At 35.0% G+C, this 9,868-nt stretch overlaps 1 protein-coding gene across 1 annotated transcript; it reads right to left on the bottom strand.

The window, feature by feature from the left end:
* Nucleotides 1-1,828: 1,828 nt before the first annotated feature.
* On the bottom strand, nucleotides 1,829-7,334 carry si:dkey-7k24.5 (somatomedin-B and thrombospondin type-1 domain-containing protein). Its single transcript, XM_042726407.1, has 5 exons — nucleotides 6,309-7,334; nucleotides 4,836-5,027; nucleotides 4,259-4,334; nucleotides 3,448-3,630; nucleotides 1,829-2,289 (listed from the first exon to the last, which is right to left on the bottom strand). Exons 1-5 carry the CDS (start codon nucleotides 6,589-6,591, stop codon nucleotides 2,172-2,174), a joined length of 852 nt encoding a protein of 283 aa, XP_042582341.1. The 5' UTR covers nucleotides 6,592-7,334; the 3' UTR covers nucleotides 1,829-2,171.
* Between the last annotated feature and the right edge of the window lie 2,534 nt (nucleotides 7,335-9,868).

The following is a 9,868-nucleotide window of genomic DNA, read 5'->3' as shown; positions in this document are numbered from 1 at the left end:
TGCATGCTAAAAATTAGAAGTTAGACTAAAAAATTAAAAAATAGATTTAATATAATACATACACAAATCTATTTTTTTCTTTCATTTTTTTTTTTTATTGAAATACAGAATACAGAATTTGTGAGATTCACCCCCCATATAGTCCATGTTAATTGCTCAATCAGAGATGTCAGAGATTAGCATATGTTGTATTACTGAATTATAATTATATGTTCTGCAGATGTCATTCTGTAAAGTCCCACAGGAACACTTGCAGTGCAGTGTGCGTAGAGTATTTACAAAGATTAGAGCGAATTATATATGGGTGATTATTTTGGGGATATTTTTTGACACCAGTCTACAAACAGTGATGACAATCAGTAATTTGAGTCCAATGTCAGTGTCTTATTGGATGGTTTGATGGCATTAAAGGTGTTTTGTGTAAAATACCCAGCCACACGACAGTGCAGGTTGCAATTCATCATGGTACATTTCTAAAATCTTTCAAATTATGTGGTATTAAAATTTCTCGAAAACGTGTCAATTTTTGGCGAAGTGTCATGATGTTGATTCATGATTATGCTTGGAGGATGTTTGTGGATGTTGTTTTGTTATTTTTTGTTTTTTTTTACATGTATTAGATAATCGGCACTTTGACTTTTAATTCAGTTGATTATTAATGAGAGGGTTTGTGCTGATTTATGTATTTAATTTCAACAAGAAAGCACAACTAAGATTTATTTGATTTTTCTTGTTTTCTTATGAAATTGTACAATAACAGTGGTACCTAGAAGTATAACATTTAGGAAGTATTTCATGATTAAAAGAAATTACTGTAAACATCCATGTAGAATTTCCAGGGAACTAAAAAAGAGAGCACTGTTTACAATCCCTCCCTTGCCCTAAATCTTCTACAATGTTGTTTGTAGGTCTAAAGGCTGTTTGTTTTGTAATCTTTCTACCTGTTGACTTTCTATGCCGTTCTTTCTGTATGTGTGTTATGTTGTTTAATGCATGTCGTACCTCTGGAAGCTGTAACTTGTTCTGTATGTGACAAAAAGCCAATTCCTTGTCTTGTATAGGAAAAAGAGCCAAAAATGTGTCAACATGTCCTGAAATCTTTAGATTTCTTTGCAGTATGAGGAAGAGATATCCCCTCCCCCCTTGGTTGGCTGGAAATCAAATAAATGATACAGATTGTTAATTTTACCTATTATTCTGTGTTGTCATTAGAGTTTACATGCATAAGTAAAAACCTAATTCACACTTAGAAGTCATTTGTTCTAAAGAAAAATAACCAAAGCAATCTAATATATTTATTTAGTGCTTTTAATATATTACTGGTTAAAATTCATTTTTGCTGCTGAAAGGAATACAGTAGTTCACCCAAAAATGAATAGATTTGGATAAATTTAGCATTACATGACTTGCTCACCAAAGAATCATCTGCAGTGAATGGGTGCCGTCGGAATGTCCAAACATCTGATAAAAACATCACAATAATCTAGACGTAATCCACCCGACTCCAGTCCATCAATAAACATCTTATGAAGTGAAAAGCTGTTCGTTTGTTAGAAACTAATTATTTAGGGGTTTTAACTGTAAATCGTTGCTTCTGGCCAAAATACCAGTCTATTAATATTCTCAATTCATAATAACGCTTCCTCCAGTGAAAAAGTCCATCCTCTGTTGTCCTTTCACATTAAATCCACCAACATGTTCACAAGACGTTAATTAATGGACTGGAGTCATGTGGATTTCTTGTTGTGATGGTTTTATCAGCTGTTTGGACTCTCATTCTGACGGCACCCAATCACTGCAGAGGATCCATTCGTGAGCAAGTGATGCAATGCTAAATTTGTCCAAATCTGATGAAGAAACAAACCCATCTACATCATAGGTGGCCTGAGGGTGAGGGAATTGTGAGCAAATTGTCATTTTTGGGTGAATTGTTCCTTTAATCGTAATATGATGGCCATTAGCATTAGTCTTTTATGTATAAATGGGAATTAACTGTGACTAATATTGAATCTTTTCTTGATAACGTACTGTAATGAGGTATCAACTGTATCATTTGGCATACAAGCCTAGAGCTGGTTTGAGCTACCAAAATAATCTCTGCACATTCAACCATCACTTCTTTAAAAGTGTGAAATTTCATGACCCTGTTTAGGCTGATTGAAGCGTGCGAGTTAGATGAAGAGAAAACTGTGTACAGTAGGACAGGAACAGGAGTCTCGTCGACGGACCCGTCTCCACAGCCCTCTGCACCGAGAATTCCCCACGGCCTGCCACTGCAGAGACAAGCTCCTAAGAGTGAGAGAGTGAGAATGTGATGGAAAAAGATGATAGAGGAAGACAGACAGAGTAATGGCTGCTGTCCTTGAGCTAGGTTAAGAGTTCCAACCCTACCTTATGAATAATACAAGCATTTTATGTGTTGGCTAATATAAAATATCGTTATAGTATTATTAAAAATACTTTATATAAAAATACACCAGCATCATTAGGGTTTTAAATTTAGCCCCGATTAAATAGGCAATTGCTCTCTTTTTATAAAAAAAATAAAAATAAAATAAAAAAAAAATAAAATGGATATAGAGTGATGCTATTGAGTGCTCGAGTTGTGTGGAAGTGTAGTATGTTAGTACAGGATGTTTTATAATATTTAAAGATGTGTCACGGTTCCCTCTAGTGGCCAAGATCTAGTGTCAATTACTTGGAAAAACCTGGCCTACTTCATGTCAGGAAACCATATTTCTTGGTCAAGACTTATCACGATATTTTGTAATGGCTTGTCGAAGTAATTTTTTTGAGCTTGTTATGAATCACACAATGATTTACAGCTGAAGTGCCTAATAATAATTCTACAGCTCAGTCATCTATAGTTCAAATGTTAAGAGTCAGTGAAATCAATACTTTTATTCAGCAATGATACATTAAATTGATCAAAAGTGACACAGGTAATAAGAAATGTTTCTTAAAGCACCAAATCAGCATATTAGAATGATTTCTGAAGGCTCACGTGACACTGAAGAGTAATGGCTGCAGAAAACTCAGCTTTGAATCACAGGAATACATTGCATTTTAAAATATATTGAAAGAGAAAAGAGATATTTTTAGAATATAATAATATTTCACAATATTACAGTTTTAACTGTACCTAGTATATATTAATTCCTCCATTTAAAAAAAATGTGTGTGTGTTCTTTGTCTAAATCCTCAGTTCGTGGTAGGATTGACTTCTGGTATTTTCTGTGAGTGTTTTTTGCTCTATGAGAAGATGAATTTTATCACATTATAGTCTTATGTTATATGTATAATGACTTAGGGCAATACTTTTGAAATAACTATTTAAACTTTTTTAATTCTAATGATTATTGTTTGTAGGGGAGTGTATTGAACCTAAAATAAACAAACAAACAAAAAAAAAAAACATTTATCTAGAAATGTTTCTTTTTCATTTACCCGTCCTGTCCCGTGTTCTCCCCATCCCCGGCGCAGAAGCGTTGGCCCTGGGCCAGTGCTGGTGGCTGGCACTCCACACACACCTGATGTCCCTCTTTCAGATACCGCATCCAGCGAGTGTGTGGACTGAAACTGTGTTGACAACCCACCGTCAGGGACGTGAGTTTGAACTCCACACAGTAACTGAAGTGTGCACATACAGACACACATAAACACACAAAAAATTACAAATACACTATATACAGTGTATATCTATATCTATATCTATCCATATATATATATATATATAATATATATATATATATATATATATATATATATATATATATATAAACATTTGGGATAAGTATGTTTTTTTTAAATGTATACTTTTGACAAGCGTGCATTAAAATGATCTATAGACAAATTACAGATTTGCAAGGCTTGGAAATATAAACATATTATATTTCAAATAAATGCTGCTGTTCTGAACTTTATGTTCCTCAAAGAATCCTGAAAATAAATATATCATGGTGTCCACAACAATATTAACCAACACAATGATTTCTGAAGGATCATGTGACACTGAAGACTAGAGTAATGAGGCAGAAAATTCAGCTTTGCATCACAGGAATATCAAACTATTCAGAATATATTAAAATCGAAAACTTATTTATTTTACATTTTAATGTTTCACAATAATACTGTTTTACTGTTTTTTTTGATCCAATAATTATAGCACTGTGGAGATTTGTGAGATCTTATGTACCAGGGTTAAAAAAATAAATACAAATTTTGTTACATTTTTTAGTGTTGGATTGTCAAATCTTACCTTGTGATATTGTTGTCCAAAATCTCCCTCTTTTTCCTTGCATTTCCATAGCCACCCGTGGTGATGAGAGCTGGGACTGCAAAATAATGAGACAGAGGAGTAGGTCAAAGATTAAGGAAGAGAGATTTTAATGCCTTTGTGCCCCATCCTTCACCTGCAGTCTCATAAGAAGGTTCAACTCATTTTCAAAAGCACAAGATCGCTCAGGATAACAGGCGACATTTAGATTGCTGCTTTAGTGCCTCGAGAATATGCACTGACGAAGATGATTACAGTTCATCATTTGATTACAGTCAGAACCAGTCTGTGTAATGATAATGTGATTATATAAGATAAATATTCACTCAGATAAATGGGATGTAATGTGTACTGTGGATTCCATCCAAGAGTCACAATTCAATGGAAAAATAATGATTGTAAAAATCATTTTAAATACATTTCAGATGCTTTTATTATGGATCATAAGGGTTGGCCTCAGACCTTTTTGAGATATTACTGTATCCAATGTTGATTATGATATGTGACATTTTTGTTGATGGATGGCAAATGGCTTTGCTTAAGCTTTAAATTTACATACCTAGTGATTGTAGGCAGGGGCCGTGCTGGTCATGATACTCTGCGCAGCCTGCGGTCTGATGTAGAGAGGGACAGGGTTCGCCTCCATTATGTGCTTCCCGAGTCACCTGTCTCTGCCTGGTGCGCAGTGTGGGTTTACACGGCTCCAGACAGCCAGACCACACGCTCCATTCACTCACCACACAGGATACGGCTAAAACACACACATAGTAGAAGTAGAAACTAAAGCATTGATATGCACAAATGTAATAAGCAGCAGCAGCAACAACAGAAAAAAACGTGTTATATCATATATTTTATCATTTTTACTTGTTTTTCTTGCACCAAAAAAATTTTTTGTGACCATTTTCTACCCTCCCTCTGAAAATTCAAACGACACAAGCTTTTTTGCTGTTGTTGTTATGCCTTTAAGGCCTCTTTGCATGTGAAATGAGGTTTAGTGTCTCCAGTGTAGTTTTTAACTGAACCATTACACATTACACTGTGACAGGATCACAAAACAATCTGCACTGAAAAGATGTTTGAAAGTTTTTGTCCTCCAGTGCGTTAAATAATAAAAAGCAGAAACATTTGTAAAGTACTATAGTGAGAAGTTTTCAAAGGCCACAGAAATTTTGTTTTGTATGGATGCATGCAACAATGCCTTATCACTACATTCTGTATTAAATGTTTAATCCTGCTGCACATTAAGATTTACTTAAACATTCATTACTCAAAAGATTCATTTGTAGCATAAAGTAAAATGTGAAACAAGAAAAATGATAAACAGCTACAGAGCCTATACTAAAGCATTCATACACATTAATACAGTTTTTAAAAGAAATTATTATATTTATTCAGCAAGGATGCATTAAATTGATTAAAAATGAGAGTTAAGACAATTATATTGTTACAAAAGATTCTATTTCAACAGTGCTGTTTCTATCTATGTCTCATGGTTTCCACAAAAAATAAAAATAAAAAAATCATAAAAAAAAAAACAGTGATACTGATAATAATACAAAATGTTTCTTGAGTACCAAATCAGATAATTAGAATGATTTCTAAAGGATCATGTGACACTGAAGACTAGAGTAATGATGCTGAAAATTCAGCTTTGCATCAAAGGAAAAATTGCATTTTAATAGATATATAACAAAAAAAAATGTAATAATATTTCGTATTTTTTAATCAAATAAATGTGAGCATTAGAATTTCAAAAAACGTTAAAAATCTTAATATATCATACTTTTTAAAAATACATTGTTCACAATATTTTAAACTCATACAATTCTTGATGTTAATAAAGTGTTCAGAATATTTTATAACTATCGTATATTAATAGTATTGTTATATTTTCTAGCAAAAAGTTTTTAAAACATAGCTCTGGATAAAATCTAATAAAATCTGGCACCCATTACTGACATGGCCTATCTGTTGAATCTGTTTTAGAATTTTAATATATAGCATCTGAAAAATATAAAATTCTAGAAACCTGGACAGGCAAGGTCATAGTCGTGACAACAGTCCAATGTCGTCTTGCATGCCTGGTCGCAGTAACATTCCCCATAGGAGCGATCTTTCCTCCAGTCTTCAGTAATACATGACTGGTTTTGTCCAATGCAACACAGTCCCGTATCCTGACAACCTCCTTCGCTCTGGGACACCAGTGTTACCAGCAGAGCAAGGTAAAAAACCATCCATGAGCGTCTGGAGCTGCACGCTGACATGATAATGTGCAGCCTGAAAATGTCGCTCTCCACATCTAAAGAGCTCATGCATGTAATTGACTTCTACATCTTGCTGCACCACTGAGCTGACTGTGACATTTACTGTGCCTGTTTTAGATGGCATGCTTCACTCAGTCAGAGATTTTGGTTTTCGATTTTTTGCCTCATGGCACTTAAATGAAAAGTTCACCCAGAAATGTGCTTAAAATGTACTTATACTCAGGCCATTTGAGATGTAGATGTGTTTCTGTCTTATTTTGCACTTAGCCAATAAAATGTATATAAGATCTAATGTATGTAAGTTTGTTTTGCATATACAGTTGTTAGATCAGTTTTTCTGGTTGAGGATCCTCTTCAGTGTTTCCTTAGCTGGCCAGGATTGCCCACTGATGCTGAAACATGTGAAAAGAGAGGATTAAATTAATTCCTGTAGCTAGAGGCTATTCATGCAGAAAGAACAATACCATAGGCACTGCTGTAATGTAGGGCCTCATATATTCACATTCCCTTGCCTCATATGCAAAGACAGAGGGACTTAATAGTTATGTGAGGTAAATGGCACATGCAAGGGCATACATGATGTGCGTAAAATAAATGAAGCTTTGATGTACGAGAAATTCCAGTACATCCATTGTGCTTAATATTAAGCAATACATTTGCTATCGGTTTTTTTTTCTTATAATCTATTATCATAAAAATAGTTGTGATCATGCAATTATTAGTACAGTAATTTGAGTAAAAGTAATTTGCAATATCAAAGCAAAATGATGAATGAGGAATCATATGTCAATGTATTTCAAAACGTTTTCCGAGAAACCAAGCATTAGCCTACACCTTTCACTAAACTTTACGGAGTATGAACTGTAAGAAAAGCCATATTGTCCCGAACACAAAGTTTTGCAAGGAAAAATAGCCTTTATTTGCGAGAAAACGCAAAACCAATGAAATGGGCTCCGTACTCCTTTTATTGAGCACAGTAAAAGAAGTTTAATTGGTTGCTCCAAATATCTTCACCTACTCCTGAGGACATGAGTATTTAGTATTTAAGCAGCCTCTGAGAGGAGTAGCATGGCCAGTCCAGAAACAGAGCAACCTGCTTGGCTGTTTCACTCACACACACCTCTACATGGACACCATGATCTTCCTAATGCATGCAGAGATGATGCTTCTGATGATTGACAGTCAAGTATAAGTGGAAACTGTTTTGTTGTTTATGTATGCAGAGATGATGCTTCTGATGCGCTCTTGTGGATCGTGAGTTGGTGCTGTGGGACATCAACGGAGCTCTGAGAGGAGGAGCAGCTGGGACGCACACTTTTCGCCGGTGGAGTTGTCCAAACACGGGCAGAATTGGTGCGTGTGGGACCATCAGGAGGTGAGAAACTAATGACCTACTTGGGGGACAGCAAGGTGGGCGGTGTTGCACACGAATTCTACACCGGTGGATGTGCACAAACCGTTGAAACAAGTGTAATCCCAACCGTACCCCAACCAGGTGCCTCCCAGGAGGTGGAAAACCTGACCAATACCAGGGGGGCATAACTGGCAGGGTTGCAAAGGTCGGCGCTGGTAGTCTGGAGGGTTGTGGATTTTGGTGATACACCGGCGAGAGACTCCTGGACTCTGAAAGTAAACTGCCACGCTCTCTTCTGGGTAAGAAGTTTGAAATAACATATCTGAAAAGGTATCTTCAAAGTTCAAACAAATTATAGCCTATAGGCTAGTCATTTTTGCAATGGTTTTTACTGGTCAAAATGTGGATTTTAGAGTATTTTTGGAGAAATTCACCCAAAGAAGTAAATTTGCTGAAAATGTACTTACCCTCAGGCCAAGATATAGATGAGTTTAATTTAGCATTTCACTCTGCGGTGAATGGGTGCCGTCAGAATGAGAGTCCAAACAGCAACGCAACAATAATCCACACGACTCCAGACCATAAATGAATGTCTTTTGAAGTGAAATGCTGCGTGTTTGTAAGAAACAAATCCATTATTAAAGTGAATGTAATGCTAAATGTCTCCAAAGCTGTTAAGCATTTTTTTTTAGTTTGACAACCAGAAAGTCAAACATACACCCATAAGTGTCCAAAATATGTTTTCTAAACTTTGAAAAGAATATATGCTGTTCAGTAAATTTAATAATAATTTTTCAGTCATTTTAATAAATTTCAAACAGTAGAACATGTCTCTAGCAATAAAGGTCATGGGTTCAACTCCCTGGGAATGCATGAACTCTATACGTTGAACATCTCAATAGACTCAAGAAATAAAGATGCTTAAATAGCCTCAAATAAAACAAATACTCATTAATGAATCGTATAACCTGAGAATGATGAGAATTAGTCAAATGGCATGTGAACGTTGTGTGCTACATTCTGTATTCATGCCAAAGTTTGACAAATAGATGGATTAAAAGTAAATAATGCTGCTTTGCCTTCATTGTATTACTTGATATGCATACACATGATGTGGGGATTACCTGATTTTATCCCTTTAGCCTTATTTACAGGCCTTCTCTGATGTAAACATATTATTCCCATATGAAAGTCTCACTTTGATCCACTTAATGCAAATAACCGTGACCACGTATGAAGTGGATTAATGTTCACATTGAGCAGTCTTTACACATTAGCATTAGGCTGATGTGTGCACTGGATGCCAACAAGTGATGGTGATACTATGGTTCTTTGCATGTATTCAATAGGCGAACATTTTTATCCAAGGCAGCTTAAAGTGCATTAACATTTTTTCAGTGCATTTGTTCCCAGAAAATCAAATCCATGGAAGTGAAATTACATGTGAGCTTTTTATGTATCATTTGCGCAGCTATTTGGAGAGTTTATTATTTTATTGATTTATCTCCATTACATCTCCATTTACTCATCCTATTGCCATTCCAATTATGTCGTTTTGTTTGTGTGGGAAACAATCTGATGATTTTGGAAGAATGTTCATGCAGCTATTCGTAATAACCATGGTTCTCAAGATCCAATGATATATATATATATATATATAATTTATTTATAAATGTATTTGTATGTGAACCTGGACCACAAAACCAGTCTTAAGTCGATGGAGTATATTTTTAGCAACAGCCAAAAATACATTGCATGGGTCAAAATTAACGATTTTTCTTTTATGCCAAAAATCATCAGGGTATTAATAAAGATCATGTTCCATGATTTTCCTACATTTTCCTTAATGAAAAATTTATTTATTCAGCTTTCAGATGATGTAAAAAGCTTCAATTTCAAATCTCAATTGACAGTTAAGACTGGTTTTGTGGTCCAGGGTCACACACACACACACACACATATAATACATTT

The sequence above is a fragment of the Cyprinus carpio genome, chromosome B6, assembly GCF_018340385.1.
Source record: "Cyprinus carpio isolate SPL01 chromosome B6, ASM1834038v1, whole genome shotgun sequence".
NCBI classification, from domain to species: Eukaryota; Metazoa; Chordata; class Actinopteri; order Cypriniformes; family Cyprinidae; genus Cyprinus; species Cyprinus carpio.
Note: the sequence above shows the minus strand (reverse complement) of the source record. Positions and strands in the feature narration are given on the sequence as shown.

Excerpts from the sequence above, each read along its gene's own strand:
- si:dkey-7k24.5 (XM_042726407.1), bottom strand. The coding sequence starts at position 6,591 with ATGAGCTCTTTAGATGTGGAGAGCGACATTTTCAGGCTGCACATTATC. Across the intron at positions 5,028-6,308 it reads CTATGACCTTGCCTGTCCAG|CCGTATCCTGTGTGGTGAGT; the intron begins GTTTCTAGAATT and ends TGTGTGTTTTAG. Across the intron at positions 2,290-3,447 it reads GAGAACACGGGACAGGACGG|GAGCTTGTCTCTGCAGTGGC; the intron begins GTAAATGAAAAA and ends TCTCACTCTTAG.